At 43.3% G+C, this 21,619-nt stretch overlaps 4 protein-coding genes across 5 annotated transcripts; 2 read left to right on the top strand and 2 right to left on the bottom strand.

The window, feature by feature from the left end:
- Positions 1-188: 188 nt before the first annotated feature.
- Positions 189-5,982, bottom strand: sirt1 (sirtuin 1). Of its 2 annotated transcripts, XM_076743777.1 has the most exons (10): positions 5,625-5,982; positions 5,048-5,173; positions 4,628-4,863; positions 4,377-4,529; positions 3,895-4,042; positions 3,728-3,807; positions 2,475-2,658; positions 1,828-2,355; positions 1,226-1,557; positions 189-1,191 (listed from the first exon to the last, which is right to left on the bottom strand). In XM_076743777.1, the coding sequence occupies exons 1-9, from the start codon at positions 5,968-5,970 to the stop codon at positions 1,268-1,270; spliced, it is 2,091 nt and encodes a 696-aa protein (XP_076599892.1). In that variant the 5' UTR covers positions 5,971-5,982; the 3' UTR covers positions 189-1,191; positions 1,226-1,267. The 2 variants fall into 2 exon arrangements, with proteins under 2 accessions (XP_076599892.1, XP_076599891.1); XM_076743776.1 differs by having other exon boundaries at positions 189-1,557.
- Positions 5,983-6,480: 498 nt separating this feature from the next.
- dnajc12 (DnaJ (Hsp40) homolog, subfamily C, member 12) lies at positions 6,481-10,238 on the top strand. The gene is made up of 5 exons (XM_076743931.1): positions 6,481-6,855; positions 7,519-7,597; positions 7,878-8,017; positions 8,115-8,259; positions 8,554-10,238. Exons 1-5 carry the CDS (start codon positions 6,778-6,780, stop codon positions 8,634-8,636), a joined length of 525 nt encoding a protein of 174 aa, XP_076600046.1. The 5' UTR covers positions 6,481-6,777; the 3' UTR covers positions 8,637-10,238.
- Positions 10,239-12,220: 1,982 nt separating this feature from the next.
- Positions 12,221-17,778, top strand: polr1b (RNA polymerase I subunit B). Its single transcript, XM_076743795.1, has 15 exons — positions 12,221-12,457; positions 12,860-13,027; positions 13,135-13,281; positions 13,379-13,511; positions 13,615-13,751; positions 13,891-14,114; positions 14,234-14,405; positions 14,689-14,860; positions 14,955-15,236; positions 15,359-15,492; positions 15,590-15,760; positions 15,891-16,047; positions 16,218-16,414; positions 16,491-16,741; positions 16,896-17,778. Exons 1-15 carry the CDS (start codon positions 12,281-12,283, stop codon positions 17,776-17,778), a joined length of 3,405 nt encoding a protein of 1,134 aa, XP_076599910.1. The 5' UTR covers positions 12,221-12,280.
- A 66-nt stretch (positions 17,779-17,844) lies between these two features.
- On the bottom strand, positions 17,845-20,536 carry nanp (N-acetylneuraminic acid phosphatase). The gene is made up of 2 exons (XM_076743796.1): positions 20,416-20,536; positions 17,845-19,352 (listed from the first exon to the last, which is right to left on the bottom strand). The coding sequence occupies exons 1-2, from the start codon at positions 20,527-20,529 to the stop codon at positions 18,711-18,713; spliced, it is 756 nt and encodes a 251-aa protein (XP_076599911.1). The 5' UTR covers positions 20,530-20,536; the 3' UTR covers positions 17,845-18,710.
- Positions 20,537-21,619: the final 1,083 nt, after the last annotated feature.

The following is a 21,619-nucleotide window of genomic DNA, read 5'->3' as shown; positions in this document are numbered from 1 at the left end:
CAGTGTTGTTCAATCTTTTTTTTTCTTTTACTGAGAACGCCAGAAGAAATAACTGTAATGATGTAAAAAAAAAAAAAAAAAAAAAAAATTCGTATTCTCTTAAACCAGAAACAAACGTTACCTTGGAAACAGTATGTGAATGATGTTGGTGTAGACACTGATCCATCACACTGGCTCAAACATGTCTATCTTTCAACAGTCTTTACAGGCAGCACACTCCTCTGCATCATAAAACAAACTACTTTAACTGTATATCCTATGAAAAGTGACACGGACAACAAAACCGGTTGTATACGACAAAAAAAAGTGCCATTTTCCATTTCAATTTGTTGAATATATTCCTAAGTCTTAATATTACAACTTGGAAGAACTTTGTACAGAGAAAACTATCATCTACTCTTTGACGAGTATGTCTCACATCAGAGTATGAAAATAAGAGGTCTGACCATAAAAAGTAGCTGCCACATGTCAGAGAGAACACCTTGTCGATAGTTATATTTTTCCAAGAAATAAATGACAGGTTAAACATACAAAGCTTATGACAACATAGGAGCGTGTTGATCAAGTGTTCTTTGGTCTAAAATTAATGAGTCCTGTTCCTTATTTCTGGCACGTACCCTCATGAAAGGGCAGAGCTGAATTTCTATATTGCAAGTTAGACAATGCGTTCAAGTAAACCATCTCAAGATTTATGCATGTGTCTGAAACTCATAGTACACACTATTTAGCAGGCAGTAAGCTTACATATTTACATGTTTCCCAATGGTAACATGAACCAGCTCTCGACACCGCTGACGTCCCACTATGGACCGAGACGTTTGATGTCCTTGCTTGTAATGACTGCAATTTAGGAATTAAAGCTTAATCTGGTGTTGCATTCGTGGCACGCCGCAGCAGATGAGAGCATTGGCTACATCTCTGAAAATGTGAATGCAAAATGAGATGAGCAGAGAGAGATCAATCCTGAACAAACAAAAACAACTACTGCATTTCATTCAGTAAGTAGTATACAGTATGAGGTTTCAGACACAATGTATGTGACCAAAGTGGGCAGAGGAAAAAAAAACAAACAAACAAAAAAAAACTTGCTGCATATTCACACAAAGTTGTCACGCAATTTCAACTTTATGAAAAACAATAGTAAGGTTGATGAGTCAAAAATATACGAAACATATGTATATATATATATATGTGTGTGTATATATATATATATATATATATATATATAAAAAGACAATTAGTGCTTTGTCGACTGGGTACTTTACATTTAAAGGTGCGTGGTGCTCGGAGTCTTTTCAGAAGTATTGTCTGTCTGCACACTTGATGTGGCCTCATTAGCTAAACTGTGTTGTGTTGTGTCTCTGAGGCATGTCTCTCCATCCGCTGCTAGTGTGCCGGCGTCCTCCGGTTCGCTATCTTCTTCCGCCCCGTCAGCGCTGCATTCAGACTCGTCACTGTCACTCCCACAGGAGCTCGACGTCTCGTCCTCAGAGTCAGAGTAAACCTCGGCCCCGTGGAAGATGTAGTGATTTGGTGCTTGGAACAGGTACTGGCCTGCTGTGGGAAACAATACAAACAGTTGAAAATGCTGAAAATCTGTCTGTGGGCCTGGACTCAATGTTGCTGCCATTTAGAACTCTTTGGATCAGCATGCATTTGCCTGCTACATGAAGAAACACTGAGGAAAGCTTTAATCAATGGGATGAATGGATTACCACCCGTGTTTAAACACACCCATGTCCCACTTTCAAACACATTCCAATAGATTTGTTAATTATACTGTAGTAAACAGCGTTATTCCCTCTAACGTGGTGGGTTAAAGCTTACTCTCAAGGCGTTTGCTGATTGGACTTCTGTTGATTCGACTCATCCAGCATCGTCTACGAAATTCAAGGTTGGAGGTTTGGCTCTTTACTTCAGCGGCCTCCTCTTTTGGCGAGTCTTCTGCGGTTAACTCTGAAGGCTCGGCCGTCTCTTCGCTGGGACACTGAGCATTTGGACAAGGCTCTGGAGGTGTAACATTATTACCAGCAGTCTCTGTGACATTCAGACTTTCTGTCTCCTCTGAAGGCTTAGTTACTGAGTCTGTACTGTGCTGCTTCTGCTCCTCCTGAGCGGCATCGCTGGAAGCAGGCAAGGCCTCACTTGGTGGCTGTTCTGGTAACCGCGGGGGTTTCTCTGTGATCTCAGTGAGTCTTACAGTGTTGTAGCAGAGCTGCTCAAAGTCTCCACCCAACCGATGACAGAGCTCATTGATAATGACATCACAATCGCCAAGTAGCTCCACGTCAAAGTTGAGATGAGGCAGCTGCTCCCTATTGATCAGGACCTGAGGCACTTCATGAGGAATGGAGTCTGGGTGCGATGGAGAGGGGAAACCATTAAGTACTGTATGTCTGGATTTATTGCAAGCACAATCCAAACATGTTGGTTATGACATGCATCTTTCAGAGAGAGAGAGAAAAGAAACATACTTGGGATGAGGGCAACTGGTCGGACTTTAAGTGAAGAGCCAATGACAATCAAGAGGTCCACCTCATCTTTATCTTGCTTCATGGCTCTGTGGAACATTTCTGGAAGATTCTCTCCAAAGAAGACAATGTCAGGTTTCATGATTGCCAGGGGAATATCTGGACACCGTGGACAATTGGGGACGACCTGCAAGAAGAATTTATGTTATTAGCATTTAAACTAAGATAATGCGTTAAAGGAATGCCACGCTAAATCTTATCTTTACTTGGATAAGGACTGCAGGTCTATCATATCCACAAAACTAGCTAATGTCCTCAAAGCAGGCAGGTGTATCAAACTGATTTACTGTCGTACACTGACAGATGGTGCAAAATCTTTGGGGACAGATGTTTCAAAATAGTTTTTATATGTTTCTACTCTCTTGTACCACTGCAGTCAGTTTGTGCTGAAGGTGAAAACTACATCACATTTTAAACGTGTTCAAATATCAAATTACAAAATAAACACAGAAATAATGTTTCCGCATTTTCCCCCTCAACCCAGGTGGTATCTAGTAAAGCAAATCATTTTGGTGCTGAATAAAAAGGATTCCAGATATCTGCTGCTAACAAACCCACTAAAGCACTATTCATAGCACGTTATTAAGAATGGACAGACTGCTTGAAACACCTTTCCACTGTGTTATTAATACAACTCCACGACTACGAGCTCACAACTGAGTGTGGAGGTAATGACACAGGTGGACGCTTCCAATCACAGTGTTTTAACTGCAGCATGTCTGGACAACATTGATGACAGTGATACAGATTTACAATACATTGTAGCTGTGTGAGCTACAATACAGGACTAAAACCTTTTCTTCTTTTTATAGTTCTTCAGTTAAATTCAAATATTTTTTTCATAGCAGAGCTTTTTACTTCTCTGAAAAGGGAAATTAAAGGTGCAGCTTGTAGCATTAACAACAGCTCCCTTCCAGCAAGTAATGCAATGCAGCAATTACTTAAGTCAAAGCTGTGAAAAGGGTTAATTCTTATTTAGTTTCACTCCAAATTGCTCCTCTTGGTCATGTTTGCCCCGCGCCTGCAAATGTCCTCCTACCTCTAAAGTTCTGGAATCAGCGTTAACACCAAATGTATGGCATACACAAGACTTGTTAAGGATTATTTTCATGCAATAACTTGACTTCGACAAAACTGCTGTGTTCAATTGTGCATGTATATGTGTTATCTTGGGTGAGTTTGGAACAAATAAATACCTGGTTAAAGATGTCTTCCCTTATAGCCTCACAATCCATTTTGTGTTTACAGACGAGGCAGGATGCAGTTGCAAAGGAACCTGAAATAAAAAGTTATTAATGACTTTTCACCATGGACAGAACTATATAAATCAAAGCAAGATCCATCCATTAGCTGCATCACTTACCATGACACTGGATAATCCGCTGAACCCCGGCCACTTGTTCCAACGTATCAATGTTTTGAGTGTAATTGCGCAGCAGCTTCCCCTGCTTATCCAGCATAGATATGAATTTGTGACAGGGTGAAGGCTGGAACTGACCAGGGTATATCTCCTGTAACAAAGAGGACGCATTCAACACTTGTGAATGACACCCAAATCTTTATATAATCATGCACATTACACCTGTATTGATTTCTACATGCACCTTTCATCTGGAAAACTTTTTTTTTTCAATCTGTGCTGATGTTTAAAGCCTGTATGAATAAAACAAACTGGACCTTTTAATGCCAAATATAGGTTGACATGTTTTGAATGCATACTTTTTACAAAGTTTGTTATCTTATCACATTATACGTCAGGGTCTTAGTTAGGGGCAATCAAACCATTTTTGATGTACTGTTAGAAACTTTAATTTGAGCAAAAGCAGGTGGACACAGTGAACAAACCTTGGCAAACTTGAAAAAGGGTCTCGGGTCCCGTCTGAAGTATTCAATGTCAAACATAGCTTGAGGGTCTGGAAGATCAGGAAAATCCACAGCAAGCCGTGCATAAATTCCATCTCTGGAGCGAAAGTCTGGTATTCCACATGAAACTGACACCTACAAAAAAGAGGATACATTCCGCATAGTGTGAGCATTCGTACAACGTATTCACTCAAACACAGGGTTACTCAAGCAGTGCAGATGCACATGCATACCCCGGCACCCGTCAGCACAAGGATCCTTTTGCTTTCATGGAGTAGCCTGACCACATCTTCAAGGGTGTTGATATCCTTCCGCTTCTTTCTTTTTGGAGGTTCTGAGATGTTGATGATGATCTGCCATAGTGTCATGTCATCTAAATCTGGTGGGAGCACAGTCTCCGGCAACAAATCCTTCAGGATGGTCCTCGGATCGGTCTCTCTGATGTGTTGCTGGATGAAACTGTAGGAACCTGTCCAAGAATAGAACATCTGAGCATGTCTCGTTTTCTAAAATCTACGTGCTGTGCCACTGCATGCAATTATATTGCAGTTTAAACATTTTCCTACTTGCTACATACAATGTATCAGCGGAGTATAATAAAAGCTGCTGCAGGAAAGGATTTATCCAGATCCTGCTCAGATTGACCGCGTTACCTATTTGTGGCTGAGGAGTCCAGTCGCTGGAGCTCGCATGTGAGGATCTGTCATCTTCCTCATTGATGTGTTCCGGTGTCACAGCCAGACCGTTGGATGGGAGATCGCCATGTCCCATCCATCCATCTGAGCACAGAAAAAGTTTGGGAGATGAACAAATATAAGCAGAGATAAGCGGCGTCTACTTCCAATAACTGCTACGATCCGCGCGGTAACGGTAAGTTCAGCGAACGCTGGCGAGTATCAGAGGTGCACATCGGCTAACGAATGCTAGGCTGCTATCAAAGTTCAGTGGGAAGTGAACAGGGAGGGAATAAGTCACAACAAGAAATGTCACAGACACTTTTTTTACTTTTTAGAGTTACCGACAGAAAAAAAAAGTTAAAACTGCCGTGTTGAGAAGTCTGTTAAACGCCGTCCGACATCGACACACGTTTAACGTTTCTGTATTTTAACGTTAGCAAACGTTAACTTCAGTTTCAAACTCGCCGGTTAAGTTTGCTCAAACGAGCACCTCCCACTCACCACGAGCCGCTAAATACACTAAGCTCTGTTAAATGTCTGCCTCTTTTCATACCAGCACCCTCCTCCGTCGTCCCGAGAACAGCGCCATCGTCTAGTTTCACAACTGGTTTGTGCGGCTCGGGGACCAGCATTCCCAGTCCATTGTTGTCTCCGCCTAGCGCCGCTGGGGCCTGCTCTACCGCCATCACCGGCTTTGCTTCCTTCTCCGCTGGCTGCGCACAATTCACCTCCGCCTCCCGGCTCTCAGTAGCTCCAGGGACGCATGATAATTGTTCTACTTTGGCGGCTTTGAATCCGCAGTTGGTCAACGGACTGATTTTCGACCTTTTCGCGGCAGGTTCTTCCATTTCGGAGGCGCCTGAAAAGGCCGTTCCGAGACTGCTCTCTCCGTCCGCCATCTTCAGCCCGCAGAGCCGCTGAGCAGATCCTTCCTCTCGGACAGCTGGCTCATTTGCATAGAGCACGTGACTCGTTCTCCTCCAGTAGTCCCGGCTCAAACGTCCCTTTTTACGTCGATGACATAAAACCATAACAAAATATTGCTGCCTTCAAATACTGTCAGAATAAATTCGAGGGAAGGCGAGTACTTATGAATGGCTTTATACAGTTATCAGTAAAACGTCTAGAGAAAACTTTCCGATAAAGTATGTGAGCCGTATTAATAAACACTTTCTATAACTTTTGTGTAACATGTGCACGTTGCAATAGTAAATACAATCTCAACAAATCTTTGCAAATGTATCCTTTTCATTTTTGCCACATATGCCATGAAGCTCAGCCGTCAAAACCTAATTTTATCACACAGTTATTTATTATGTTTCCAAGCTACTTAAGGACTACATTTGCGTTTATTTCATGACCCCTGAGAATGGTCGAAATTTCGAGCCGAGAGGATGCTTTAGGTAGACACCTGAACGCAGCACAGGCCATATGTCACATGGGAAGACAGGCCGCTGACTTTTCCCTTCATCCCAGGAGAGATCTCTCGTGGCAATTTAAACATTTGGCAGTTTCTCCATTAGTTTCTCAAAGCAAGCCGATAAAATTAACAAGATAAACTTTGAGGATATTACCGGTGAGTGACCCAACGCAGCAGCGAGGGGGAGCTCGTCAGCGACTCTTGGACCGAACAGTTGTGATCCAGGATCGCAGATCCTTAAGCTGCTCCGTTACCAGAAGCCGTACGCGTCTCCTCACAGGTTTTTATGGAGGCTGCTTTGAACTGCAAACCAGAGGACTTGGAGGATTACTACGGGTTGTTAGGATGTGATGAACTGTCGTCGGTAAGTTCTGGCCAGTGGGTCGAAGGATCAGCCTATTTACTGGGTGACATATTATCGTCTAGACCTAGAAACCAAAACATGCTGGTTTAAGAGCTCAGAAGTAGAAGATAATGTAAAATGCTGAATGGACGCCAAAGACCAGCAATCTGTTAGTTGTTTAACCAAGAGATTCAGGGATTCTGCTCCAGAGGTTAGTCTGATCCAACAGAGACCTGTTGATGCTTTAGCAGAAGATGTGAGTCGTGCGTCATCCAGTATTTGAAGGCAGCTGCAGTATTTGTCTTGGATCATTCTGTCTTCATCATGCCTACATGTGTAACTTAATGTAATACACCCTCAGCAGAATAATTTAGATGTCTTTTCATATAAGTAACAGCATGAACAACAGCATTATTTGGGATGGGAATTCATCTGAAGGCCTCACAATAAACCTGATCAATAGAAGTTTCAAGATTGTGTGAAATAGAGCAGGTTCAGAAGATCACTTTGTATATTTATATTCAGTGATAATGGGTTTGTTTTGTGGCCTCTTGGTCACGCAGAAATACCTGTGTGTGTCTTACAATAGTGTCCCTTCAAAAGAAAATGAGTGACTGATTCCTGAATTACAAATATTTAGTTTGACAGCAGTAGGTCATGCTTATTTAATGTTTCACCTTGCAGACAGAACAGATTCTCAACGAATACAAAATCCGAGCCTTGGCATGTCACCCAGACAAACACCTGGACAACCCAAGAGCAGGTATGTCACAGATGTGGACCGTTTCTGTGACACTGTGCTTCAAACGCTGACAAATGAAAAGAATGATAGTTCATGAACTGTTTTAGCCAGAAGTGTGATTTTGAAATCAAGTGTTAATGATGTTTTTGTCAGTGCCTCTTTCTGAAGTCCTTACTTCAAAGCAAATTATGTTAATGCAGAGGTGCTTACAAGTGCATGCAAAGTAGAGGTCATTCATTTTTCTCATAATTTTGCAAGCATAATGTTCCATCCTAGACTTCGATTTCTTTCTTCTGGGCAGTGGCAGATTTCCAGAAGCTGCAGGAAGCCAAAGAGGTTTTGTGCAGTGAAACCAAGCGAAAAAACTACGACCTTTGGAAGAGAAGTGGAGTTGTTATTCCATTTCATGACTGGCAAGCCTTGAATGACTCTGTGAAAACTGTGTGTCATCTCTTTACTTTAGCATCACTTTCTCTAAATACTGTGTTATCTGTGTAACTTCGAGGGCCTGGTAATACATGAGCTCATATGTTTGCAGTCAATGCACTGGGCCGTGAGAAATAAGAAGGAACCGATGTTGGAGGCTTCAGAGGCAGAAATCCCCGTCACCTCCCGAGCGGACGACCTTCATGCTGAGCAAGAAGCACCAAAGATCCCTTCACATGATGCCATGCCATCCTCAAGTAAGCACATTTCAGGATATTAAAGTAATGGAAAGCACAGAGACCCAGTTTTTTCAATGCATGATGCTTCACAAGCACTAAACTTGGCATATGTAAATCTGATCTGCCAACAACATGCACTGTAATGTTGCCTGTGTTGAGAGAATCCATTTAACATTGCTCACTGTTTTACATGAGCAGGTCTGAACTGTTTCTATCCCTTTAATTATTTACAATGTACCACCAAGGAGTATCTATTGTTGGCACGGTATTAAATCCTATAAAATTAACAGACTTTTTATCGTCATCGCTCAGGTGATTACTGCCATCGACGTTTCCGCTGGGCTGCTGACTCACCGTCTAATCTGCTCCAGAGGTTTAGAAATTATGAAATCTAAATAAGTCAACAGTTACATTTTCTTTAAATGCTTGTGTGCAGTGTCTTGTTGTCCTTGTGAACTGTGATGTCAGTTCTTGTGAACATGGTCTGACTGTACAGCCTCTAATCTTCTTGCATAAACTAGAAATTGTGAACGCTAAGTGTGAACAATTGGTCAGGCAAGAATCAGACAGTTGCAGATTAGATTAAGGGAATAATTTATTTTGCTATTAGTCTTGCTCATTCTTTTAAATTTTCTTCACTGCCACACAGTGGAGTTATGAGCATCCCTGAAACTGGAGTACCTTTAATGATGTGATGTGTCTGTTTGTGTTGCTGTCAGGTTCATAATGTTGGAAACATACAAATGAAATTTGCCATGAATGTTATTTTGCTTCTGTGTATTATTTCATGTCTTCAATGTCAATGTCTTGTAATTGGAAAATAAAACATTCAGTTTGTTATGATGCATTACACCTGCAGTGAGTTCTGGTTAATATATTTGAGCATTGACTTCCATTTTTGTTCAAACGGGAGCCAAAACAGAGGTACAAAATATGAATAATAATTTATGTAAGCTTGTGGGATTTCTCTTATTTTCACTGTAACTTGAAATGTTTTCAGGAATTCAAATTATTTGACACCAACCATCATGTTGATATTGTTACTGTAAAGGTCTTTTAAAAATAAATAAATCAAACCTGTGTGAGTAAATTATAAATGAGTGAAAATGTTTCACCCAGCTGCAGACGACATGTCCATCAGTCGTGTCAGACCTTTAACTGTAAAAGGTGTTTATGGCTAAAACAATCCCAGGCGAACATGTTTTGAAAAATGTACTATGCACAGCCTGTCATCCTTCAAGTATACTTAAGTGTACTCATGCAGTCCTTGAGTACCACTTGAGTAATCCTTGAGAGTACTTGAAGTGTAAATATTTGCTAAATTGGCGCAACCTTTTACAAACTGTAAGTGCACTGAAGTACACCAGTGAAAATCAGGATTCATGTACAACACTCTGTACTGTGTGCTGTGTTGTATTATATCACCTATGTGTTGGAAATATACTTCAATATACTTCAAATGAAGTGAAATTAAAGCACACTTTAATTAAGCATGATAAAGTGTATGACAAAGGACTTGAAAATATGTAGATTTTTAACTTTATTACTATTTGAAATACTTGTAATCAAGTACACGTTTTAAAAGTACAACTTACAATAAAGTACACTTTTGATCAGTACTTTGAAATAGCACTTTAAGTATTGTAGAGTTAGTGTAGTAATTTTTAATACATTAAAGAAGAACTTCATGACATCTGTTTAGAAATATGCTTTTTAAAAGTACATGTCAGACATATTTTAAAGTGAGCACAACAGGTAAAAGTGTACTTGTAATTACTTTTTTATACTTGAATTATATTTCTAATACACTAAAGTGTACTACTTTCTGACCTGTGCAGGCCTATGAAGTAGAAGTTGGGTTCCAGGTGTTAGATGTTTCAGGGTCAGGAAATGAATTACATGTAAAAGTGAAGTGACCGAAGTTATTTCAATCTCACTGTGTGTCCACAAAGCATTTAAAGAACAATGAAAAAATAAAAATGGCTCCTTCTCCCGCTAAGTTTCTTTACTTTCTGTAGTGAAAACACACCCCAAAATTCAGTGATACAGCTGTGCAGATGTATGCTACAAAATAATTAGAGCTGGAAGTGTTTCAGATATTTCATCATAAAGAGAACGATCATCATATTAGCTGTAATGCTGGTCTTAATGTATGTTGCTTGGCTCTATACTTTAATTGATATGCAGTCTGTTATACTTCCTCATCCAGGTCCTCAGATATTAATTACAAGATTAGGGCTGAATGAGATAAAGTAGGATAAGTGAAAGACTCAGCTTTTACTGAATTACTGTCCAGTACCTTTTCTAATCCTATTATAGCCTAGAAATGAATGATGAAGATAGAAATGAATTTTCATCTGTGCTTAGTATAAATACAAATCAATCAGCATAATTACAGTAGCAGTATTTGTAGTCGTGTACTTACTTTTTCAAACGTCATCAGCATCATCACAGCGCTGCACAGCAACCATCCATATGATATCCAAGAAGAGACGTCCTCTTACTTAATGAATGGACCTCTGAGGAGCCTTTTGTTTTCACAGTGAGCATGGCCTGAGGAAGAGGAGGAAGAGTAACCCTGATGACATGAATAACATTTATAAAGACATTATGAAAATGATTAACTGTACATATCAACATAACAGACAGTGCTGTATGGAGCCTGCTGGAGCCTGGCCATCACATCTGAAACACACTGCAACTTAGTAGCTTTGCAAAACTGTGATAATACCACGCAGCCTTGTTACGCTGCAGCTGCAAGTTTTCGTCGCTAGATGCCGCTGTGGTTTTGATGACGTCACGCTTGAACCGGCTAAAACTCCGATGAGTGATGCTGCCTATCGCCGGGTGCGGTGGCGCGCGCCTGTAATCCAAGTCACCGGGAGGCTGAGGCTGGCGGATCGTTTGAGCTCAGGAGCTCTGAGCTGCAGTGGACTATGTCGAGCGGGCGTCCGCACTAAGTTCGGTATCGATATGGTGCTCCTGGGGGAGCCCGGGATTACCAGGTCGTCTAAGGAGGGGTGCACCGGCCCAGGTCGGACACGGAGCAGGTCAAAGCCCCCGTGCCGCTCAGTAGTGGGATCGCGCCCGTGAATAGACGCTGCAGCGCAGCCTGAGTAACACAGCGAGACTCAGTCTTTTTACTCTCTTTTTGCTGTTCAGCAAACAGCCGTGACATCACACACCGTCAACAACATGTCTGGACGTGTTCCAGCAGCTTCAGCGCCGCTGATCAGTTTTCATGTTCCCATGAAGGAGCTTCAGAAAGCGCCTGTGATCGTTTGTGCTGCACCGCCTCCACCTGGAGGAGAGCAGCAACGAGCATCAGTCACAGTAGTCAATATAACAGCACTGAGACAATGAACAGGGGTTTCTTTTAGTGAATAAACTGGATTAAGAGGAGAAATTCATTAAGGGGGTGGCAATAACACTCACAGATGACGAGCCTGCAAACATGCAACACTCTGTCTGTGCATGTGTGCTCTGCCTAATTTGGAAACATAATTAAGTAATTAGTAGCAGTAAGAAAGTGTTGCAGTTTGATCAGGAAAACAGAGGAATAACTACCATCTGCATGCAACGTTCAGGTGCAGGTTACGAACAGATGCAGCTCCAGTCTTTGTTACCCAACCTCATGTAAGCCACAGCTGCAGGTGTGTCAGTATTTTTCAGCTTTTCAGAAAACACAGATGAGAGAAATCATCCATGGGAAAACCCACTAAATATGATTTGCACAGTAACATTATCAGCATTTTTTTAATTATTGGAAGAATACACTAGAAACAATATAAAGAATTTGGAGCTGTGGAATATGCAGAATATTATGTGCAGAGACGAGATGATGAAATAAAAAGTTAACTGGAGAAGCGGACATTGCAGGAGATAACTAACACCACAAGATGGCAGTAGTCAGACCAAAGATGAGACCTGCTACAAAACCTCAGTGAAGAAGAAGAAGACTTCCTTTGCCGGGGGTTGCACTTCCGGTGTCACCATGCACATGTGGTAAACAAGCCAATGCCTCCCTCGTATAGCAAGCATGGACTCTTCCGAAAAGTGGAGTAACTTGCCGAAAGGTCCGAGTCTAAAGAATCTGACAGAGGGAGGATTTGGCGTCCTGACGGAGACTCAACATGCCGCCGTTCAGGATCTGACCAAAGCCCACATCGAGTCGTTTGACCAGGCTGTCACTGACGGACTGAGCCGCGTCGTGCAGGTCAGTTCAACTTTCCCTGAACAAAGTTAGAAAGCATTCAACATATTACTGCTTCAAGATATACTAAGGCTTACCTCAGTGGAGCAATTTATGAAGGCGAGAAAAAAGTACGAAACGACTCATCAGTGGCTTGTTTTTAAAGTTAATATCATTTGAAATGACACCTAGCTAAGTGTTAGTTAGCTTGTTAAAGCGTGCAGTTACATGAAGTAGCTCATTGTTTTAAGCTCACTATATCAGCTAACGTGTTTCGACTAGTTCTCTAATTAAACACAATAACCACTTAGGACACATTTAAATTACGTACAACTCTTCAAACACTCAGTTAAAGCTAGCACCAGGTAGCTTAAAGTCACGTTCAGTCGGGGTTTCTCATTTTGTGGTGTGGCATGTCTTCCTCAGTCCATCCCCCCTCTGGAGTTCATGTTCAAAAATGACAGGATCAGCCTTTCGTTTGTCGAAGCCACCATCTACAACCCGGTGGTCGCCAAAGGGAGCATCTGCAAGGACATGAAGGTGTTTCCAGCAGAGTGCAGGGGAAGAAGGTGTTCATACAGAGGAAAGCTGGTGGTGAGTCTGCAAACGAGGAGGTCCGAATGAAGGATGCAACCTGCACGTGAGAGGCATGAGAACGCTTTGGTCTCTTCTTGAATTGGTTGTGCTTTGCATCATCTCAGGCAGACGTCAGCTGGTCAGTCAATGGCGTTCCCAAAGGCATCATCAAACAAGCCATGGGTCAGCTGCCAATCATGGTGAAGTCCAAGCTGTGTAACCTCCACGGCATGTCCCCCAAAGAGCTCGTAGAGCATCACGAAGAAGCAGAGGTGAGGCACGCGTTTGTAACATGTGAGGTCAGTGGAAATTCATTGCGTGCAGTCGTACTCATCAATAAAGTACAACCTCCCTCTTTAACACTAACAGGAAATGGGAGGTTATTTCATCGTGAATGGAATCGAGAAAGTTATTCGTATGCTGATTATGCCAAGGAGGAACTTTCCTATCGCCATGTCAAGACCGAAGTGGAAGAGTAGAGGGCAGGGATACACTCAGTATGGTAAATATAACCTTTTAGCCAAACTGTAGTCAAAGTGTATTAATAGCCTGAATACAACAATTTAAGTTTTCCATTGGATGCCATCCTGTTTTTCTTCTCACAGGTGTGTCTATGCGTTGTGTGAAGGAAGAGCACTCAGCCATCAACATGAACCTCCATTATCTGGACAACGGGACTGTGATGCTGAACTTCATCTACCAAAAAGAGCTCTTCTTCCTCCCACTAGGCTTTGCACTCAAGGTACTAATCAGGTTTATGTGTTTTTCAAAGCAAAATGAGATGCTGAACAGAACAGAAAGATAATAAGACAGTAGATGAGACCTCATTTGGAGCTGTGTGATGTGTTAATACACCTCATTGTCTCTGTGCTCTCCTCCAGGCTCTGGTGGACTTCACAGACTTCCAGATCCACCAGGAGCTAATCAAGGGCCGTGAGGACAACTCTTTCTACAAGAGCTGTGCATCCGAGATGCTGCGCATCGTCATGGAGGAGGGCTGCACCACCCGCAGCAAGGTGCTTAATTACCTGGGAGAGCGCTTCAGGGTTAAGATGAACCTTCCTGAGTGGTATACAAACGAGCAGTGTGCCAACTTCCTGCTAGAGTAAGTCTCTATGACACGTGTTTTTTTTTTTTTAAATCAGCCTCCTGACAGAAACCAAGCGCTACTCATCGTGTTTTCTGGTGTTGGTAGTAAAATGAGTTTTGCTCTGTTTTGCCCAGTGAGTGCATCTGTATCCACCTGAAGTCAGACGTGGAGAAGTTCTACCTGCTGTGTCTGATGACCCGGAAGCTGTTCACGTTTGCCAAGCAGGAGTGCATGGAGGAAAACCCTGACAGCATCATGTGTCAGGAAGTGCTCACTCCTGGTCAGCTCTACCTCATGTTTCTGAAGGTGAGGTCATGAAGTCATTTGAAGAGGCACTGAGCGATGTATGTATGTCTTTTGTTGGCCTTTGGCGGGGAAGTGCAGTGTCTACATAACGTGTTCAGAACTGAGCGCAGACTGACATTTAAAAGTTTTACTTTACTTACTTTACTTTTCTTTACTGACAAATTAAATCTCTGTGTGAATATGTGATATTAGTATATTAAAACAACACTTAATTTACTGGTAACATCAAAGGAAACACTTATTTTGTCTCAGAGATCTTACATATCTGTAACATTTCCATCAGGAGAGACTGGCTGCCTGGCTGGTGTCTGTGAAGCTGTCCTTTGATAAGAGAGGTGGCAGACTGAGGGGAGGAATGAGCGCTGAAAACGTGATGAAGATATTCAACATGGGCACAGACCTGACCAAAGCCTTTGAATATCTGCTGGCCACTGGGAACCTCAACTCCAAGACAGGTATGGCTATATGAATTGATTATGACTTTATGCTTTTTGTTCTAAAAAGGTAGTTCATCTCTGAAGGAAATATGGTTTTGCCCTCTCTCCACAGGTCTCGGCATGCTGCAGAACACCGGCCTGTGTGTGGTAGCTGACAAGCTCAACTTTATCCGCTACCTGTCCCACTTCCGCTGCGTGCACAGAGGGGCAGCGTTCGCCAAGATGAGAACCACATCTGTTCGTAAGCTGCTGCCCGAGTCCTGGGGCTTCCTGTGTCCCGTCCACACTCCTGATGGTGAACCCTGTGGACTCATGAACCACATGACGGCCACCTGTGAGATCGTGGCACCAACCTTGCCCACCATATCCCTGCCTGCTCTGCTCTGTTCCCTTGGTGAGTCTACAGATGTCATCATGGATCAAATGGAACTCAACTTTTTCTGACACGCATTTCAAAGTATGTGTCAGTGGACTGGAGGGCGTAGTACAAAACCCTTTCTGTCTCTGGTGCTTAAGGTGTTACTCCAGCGGATGGATTTCCTGGACAAGCCTTTTCAGACTGCTACCCGGTGGTCCTTGATGGGGCTGTCGTAGGCTGGGTGGAGACTGAATTAGCCCCAGTTGTGGTTGACTCACTCCGCAGGTTCAAGGTTTGTCAAGATATTTGTATAAGATATAAGATGTCTAGTAGTTGTTGCTTGCACATAATTCGTGCAGAAAACTGACATATAAAGCAAATACTTTCAGGTGCTGAAAGAGAAGAAGATCCCACCCTGGACCGAGATCGTACTGGTTCCAAAAACAGGCAAGGCCAGCTTGTACCCAGGCCTGTTCCTCTTCACAACTCCCTGTCGTATGGTGCGGCCTGTGCGAAACTTAGCTCTTGGCAAGCAGGAGTTGATTGGCACCTTTGAACAAGTATGTGTAAACTATCATTTAAGACTTTTCTGTGGTAGTTGGATGAGCCCAGTACTTGAAGCACGAACATGTAAAGACTGATTGGTTGTTGAATTGTTTTATTTAATCATCTTTTTCTATCTTGTTGCAGCTTTACATCAATGTTGGCATCTTGGAGGATGAGATTGAGCCTGGAGTGACCACACACCAGGAGCTCTTCCCTCACAGTATGCTCAGTGTGGTGGCCAACTTCATCCCCTACTCAGACCACAACCAGAGTCCCAGAAACATGTACCAGTGTCAGATGAGTGAGTTTGAGACCGCCATTAGAGGCACCATGCAGCTACGCAGGCGTACAGGCTGATGAGATTCACATACTTCAGTCCTTTCATTGTCATGTGTAGCTGCCGTGAAGCATTTGCCTGGTAGAGCCTTGAGGCATTTTGTCCATCAGAGACTGAACTCATTCTCTTTTCAGGTAAGCAGACTATGGGGTTCCCCCTGCAGTCATTCATGGATCGCTCCGATAACAAGCTGTACCGGCTGCAGACTCCTCAGAGCCCGCTGGTCAGGCCCTACATGTACGACCACTACAACCTGGACAACTACCCCAGCGGCACCAACGCCATCGTGGCCGTCATATCCTATACAGGCTACGACATGGAAGATGCCATGGTGAGTACAACACAGTAGGTACTGTTTCCCCTTCTGGGAATGGAGTGAAATCCTGACGCGCTGTGATCTTATTAAGATTGTGAACAAGTCATCATGGGAGAGAGGCTTTGCCCACGGAAGCATCTACAAGACTGAGCTGGTGGACCTGGCAGACAAGGTGAAGGGAGACGATGGCGTGGTGTTTGGGACCAAGCCGGGTGACTCTCAGGCAAGTGGAAAACTGGACGCCGATGGACTACCACACATTGGATCAACACTTCAGTATGGAGACCCCTTCTACAGCTATATCAACCTCAACACCGGCCAGACCTTCGTCACCTATTACAAGTAGGTGTCAGCATTTGTAGTTGTGTTTTATTCATCAACTCACTGAAGGTCATGCCACTTTGAAACCGTGAAATAAGAAACAAATCGTTAAATTCTACAGTATATTTGATTTTGCTGCTTTCAAATTACAATCAGTAATGTGTTTTTCTCCCAGGAGCCAAGAGGCCTGTGTGGTTGACAACATAAAGATCTGCAGCAACGACAGTGGCTCAGGCCGTTTTAAACGTGTCTGCATCACAGTGCGAGTGCCACGAAACCCCACCATTGGTGACAAGTTTGCCAGCCGCCACGGTCAGAAGGGCATCCTGAGCCGTCTGTGGCCGGCCGAGGACATGCCCTTCACAGAGAGCGGCATGAGTCCCGACATCCTGTTCAACCCCCACGGCTTCCCTTCCCGCATGACCATCGGGATGCTGATTGAAAGCATGGCCGGCAAGTCCGGCGCCCTGCACGGCCTGAGCCACGACGCCACGCCCTTCACTTTCACTGAGAAGAACTCTGCGCTCGAGTACTTTGGCGAAATGCTCCGGGCGGGCGGGTACAACTACTATGGCACGGAGCGGCTCTACAGCGGGCTGAGCGGTCAGGAGCTGGAGGCCGACATCTTCATCGGAGTCGTCTACTATCAGCGGCTACGTCACATGGTCTCCGACAAGTTTCAGGTCAGGACCACGGGAGCACGAGACAAGGTCACCAACCAGCCAGTGGGAGGGAGGAACATCCAGGGAGGCATCCGTTTTGGGGAGATGGAGCGAGACGCCCTGCTGGCCCACGGCTCCTCCTTCCTGCTTCACGATCGCCTCTTCAACTGCTCGGACCGATCGGTGGCTCTGGTGTGTGTCGACTGTGGCAGCCTGCTCTCCCCCCTGCTGGAGAAGCCCCCACCGCACTGGTCAGCCACACGCCACCGAAAGACTGTCTGCACTCTGTGTGGTAAAAGTGACTCTATCGACTCGGTGTCCGTTCCTTATGTCTTCCGCTATTTCGTCGCCGAGCTCGCAGCGATGAACATTAAAGTCAAATTAGATGTTAAATGAATTTTGTAGAACAGCCGTAAAAGATTTCAGGCTTAAATGCGACAAATTCAAATCAAAAGAAAGTGTCTAGTATGAAACTGCTCTGTGTGTTTTATTAAAATGGGTCTTTATATCCAGTGAAGCTGCTTGAATCTACCACGCTGAAGAAACAAACTGTAAAGCCACAATGTGTCAGAAGGTGCCTGAGAAGTTTATCTCCTTTTGTCAAAAGCAAAGCGTTTGAAAAAACAACCAAGTAGCAGCATGTGATGGAATGAATGTGTTGACATCTGTCAAGGTGAGTGAAAATAACCCAAAGGTGTTTTTGTACAGTTGCTGAGCGTTCAATAAAAACGTACCAGCGTACCAAGACCTCTGATCCTTCACTTGAGTAGCTCCATTACAATAATCAGGATTTTAAATGAGGACTGCAGGTCAAAGAACAGACGTACTGTCAGTAGAAATCCTTAAATCAGAAAAGTGAAAGTACTCACTGTGCAGGAAAATGTGACTGAGGTATCAGATTGCTGATGAATCACAGCATAAGTAGCATTTTAATGTTGTAGCTGGATATCTGTGGAGCTCGTTTTCATTATATGTTGTAGGTTTCAAAACGTTGGGAACCTCTTATTTAATCATTAACAAGTGATCGTATTTGATAAGTGTATCTTTTTAAATTCTTAATCTGATTGTAAAAACTAGAGCTGTCAGAGAAATGTAGTGTAGAAAATAGAAATACTCAAAGTATAAGTATCTCAAAATTGTACAAAATGCAGTACTTATTTCCACACTGTACTACACACTCAGTCTAAACTGAGTCTGTCAGCGTGTAAACTGCCCAGCATCATACACTTGTTGAATGTTTGAAAAAATTTTATATTGATGACAATTAACGTAAGTGACAGTCATCCTCATTCACTTGTTCCATACATGTTTTCAGTGACCAGTTGTCCTCACTCCAGTTGTGCCAGAACATCTGGCAGGTCCAGCACAGTAGGAATAGTGTAGTCTGCTTTCACTGAACCATCTGGCACAGCGCCTCCGTCACTGCTGATCCAAACTGTAGTCCGTACTCCGGCATTACAGCCCCCCTGAATATCTGTGTCCAGAGAGTCTCCCACCATAACGCAGTCCTGGGCCTCCACCTCCAGCATGTCAAAGCACAGTGTGAAGATGGAGCGGTGTGGTTTCTGCTCTGCGTGTTCTCCACCAACCACGATGGCATCGAAGAACTCCTCACATCCTACTGTCTCCACCTTCTCTCTCTGGGTCTGAGATTCCCCGTTGGTCAGCAGCAGCAGCTTATATCTGCTGCGCAGCTGCTTCAGGAGGGAGCGTATTTCAGGGGACAGGCTGAGAACCTCCAGGCGACTGTTCTTCCACAGGTGGTAGCACTGAGCTGCCAGAGAGGGTGTGTGACAGCTGCCCACTGCCTCCTGGATGCTCTCCTCCCAGTGACCCACACGGACCTCATCAATGGATCTGCCGGCTGAGGGGTCAAAACTCTCCCGGAAAAGCTTCTGCTTGAACTTGTCACAAATGTTGCTGATGGTCAAGTCATCAACAGCCAGCGTGGTCTTCAAAAGCTCACTGGTCTGTAAGATTCAAGCACGACAGATAATCACATAAAACATGTATATCTGATTCAGCAGTGACCACAAGAGGTCACGGCGTGGGGTTTCACAGGCTGATGCTGAGCAGAGCTCCACTGGAAATTATTATATGCACTAATATGAATGTGTCTGTGAGGCTTTCAGGGTCCTGGTATGTGCATGCTGGGTCACAGACACACTGGCATGACTACAGCGGCGTTTCAATCTGGTGCTTGAAGTTATATCAGTTGATGGTAAGTCAGTGTACCTTTTATGAACATGCTGCCAGGTATTCTTACATATCATATTACTGAATTACTATAACTGATGCATAAACATATCAGAAGCATTTTGGTGTTGTGGCTGAGGTGGAGCTAATTTGAATGACCTTACATCCTGTTTGGTGGTACCTCAACTTAGTGTTTAAGTACAATACTTGAATAAAAGTACTTTAGCACTTTACTTTACTTTACTTTACCACCACTGCATAGCTGAGTCACCTGAACAGGATGGAGCCACTGTTAATGAGATACTTATTGATTGTCACTGTGCTTTTCCTGCCATCACAAGTGAAGATGTGCACTTTGAACGAGTCCCATCAGTGTGCAGCACACAGTTCTGACAGGTGTGACAATGGTGAAAACACCTGTGGGGGTGGACCATGTGTGTATACAGGCTTTAAATGATTGACTGAACTACAGCACTTTAGTAAAAGTATTTAACTTGCTTTACTTCACACTGTTGTCAGTAAGAGCGTACGAACTGACAAAAAAGACCTTCAGGCTGAATGAGACGTTTGTGTCAACTCAACACCGTTACACGGTTGAGTCGCCCAGCGCCTCAGCCAATCAGAAGAGAGCACGAGCGGCAGTAACCGGTCCGTTACTTATTTTTCTTAATTATCGCTGAACATAAGCATCAAAACAGCCTGTTTAAATACACTGAATGACACTCATCGTGCCGTTGTTAGAGAGGACTCCCTGGTGGTCTTAGCCCCTTTAATGGAGTTCACTGACCACTTCCGTTAGGCTGACGTTACATACGGAAGTTAATGTCCGGACTTCACCTTTTGTATCGCCACTCCACCTGCGCGGCTTGTCTCAATGAGCGTGTTGTCCAGGTCGAACAGGACAGCCTTCACAGGTCTACCGTCCATGGCCGCAGAACACCGTCCATTCATTGTACGTGTACTCAAAACACGTCACGGCTTGATTGCGAAGGCGCTGCCGGGTGAATTGCACGACGGGAGACGTAGTTGTAGTAAATGTTCAGTACTGTCAGCTTTAATCCCCTAGAGGGCGCACAGAAACAAAAATACAGCTTGAATTCTCGCCAGCGGCTCATAAAGTGACTAAACACTGTTTTAGCTGCTGCAGTTTGAATAAATCATTAAAACAAAATCAGATTCAAACATTTTGTGAGCCATTCAAATAAAATGTGGACATGCGGCGTACCTTCACAAAAAACTACAGAACTAAGAAGTAAACAAAAGAAGTAAGCAAAGTATACTGCAATTGTACAAATGTTACTGTTTTAAAATACTTTAAAAACCTCCTTGTTGCTGTAGAGTTACGAAAACACACGTTATAGATTTATTATAATTTATCATGTCTTAATAGATTTATTAAGTACTGTAAATGTGCAATTAAAATAATTACTGAAAGCATTTATTTTATTTTTATTTTTTGCACAAATGTCCAAAATATATTGGTGCGCCTTATCTGACCCTGGTATTACACTGCGTTCACACACCATTTTCCATCATGGACAAGTTTTCCTTTTGGTGGTGGCTGAACTGCTTACATTACACTGCAAAAATATTTTTAGATCGGTGACGATAGTCGAAGTGAGCAGGAAACAATCAGTGTCATCACTTGTCTAATTAAATGCCCTACGTGACTCTTGACCATGCATATTGCCAATTTAAACACATATTCCGTGACACACACTCTTTCAAAATCAAAACATACCACAATTCTTATGCAACCTGTCCTTTAACTCGCTCCCTCATCTGGCAACGAGCCAGAGGTTCACACGCAACGCTGTGCAGGCCTGTTGCACCACCTAACCCAATCAGAAATCACAACAATCCTTTCTCACATTACCTGAGAGCGTTTGCGTCTTTGAGACAAACCTGACCCAATTATATCAATTACCTTGGACAAAAAAATGCAAGAGATAAACTATAAATCAAGAAATGGTGTGAGAGGCCTAGACAGAACAAACACCTGCCGCTTGCATGCGAAGAGGAATATGCTTGTTTAAATGAC

This window comes from Chaetodon auriga, chromosome 11 (genome assembly GCF_051107435.1).
Source record: "Chaetodon auriga isolate fChaAug3 chromosome 11, fChaAug3.hap1, whole genome shotgun sequence".
NCBI classification, from domain to species: domain Eukaryota; kingdom Metazoa; phylum Chordata; class Actinopteri; order Chaetodontiformes; family Chaetodontidae; genus Chaetodon; species Chaetodon auriga.
Note: the sequence above shows the minus strand (reverse complement) of the source record. Positions and strands in the feature narration are given on the sequence as shown.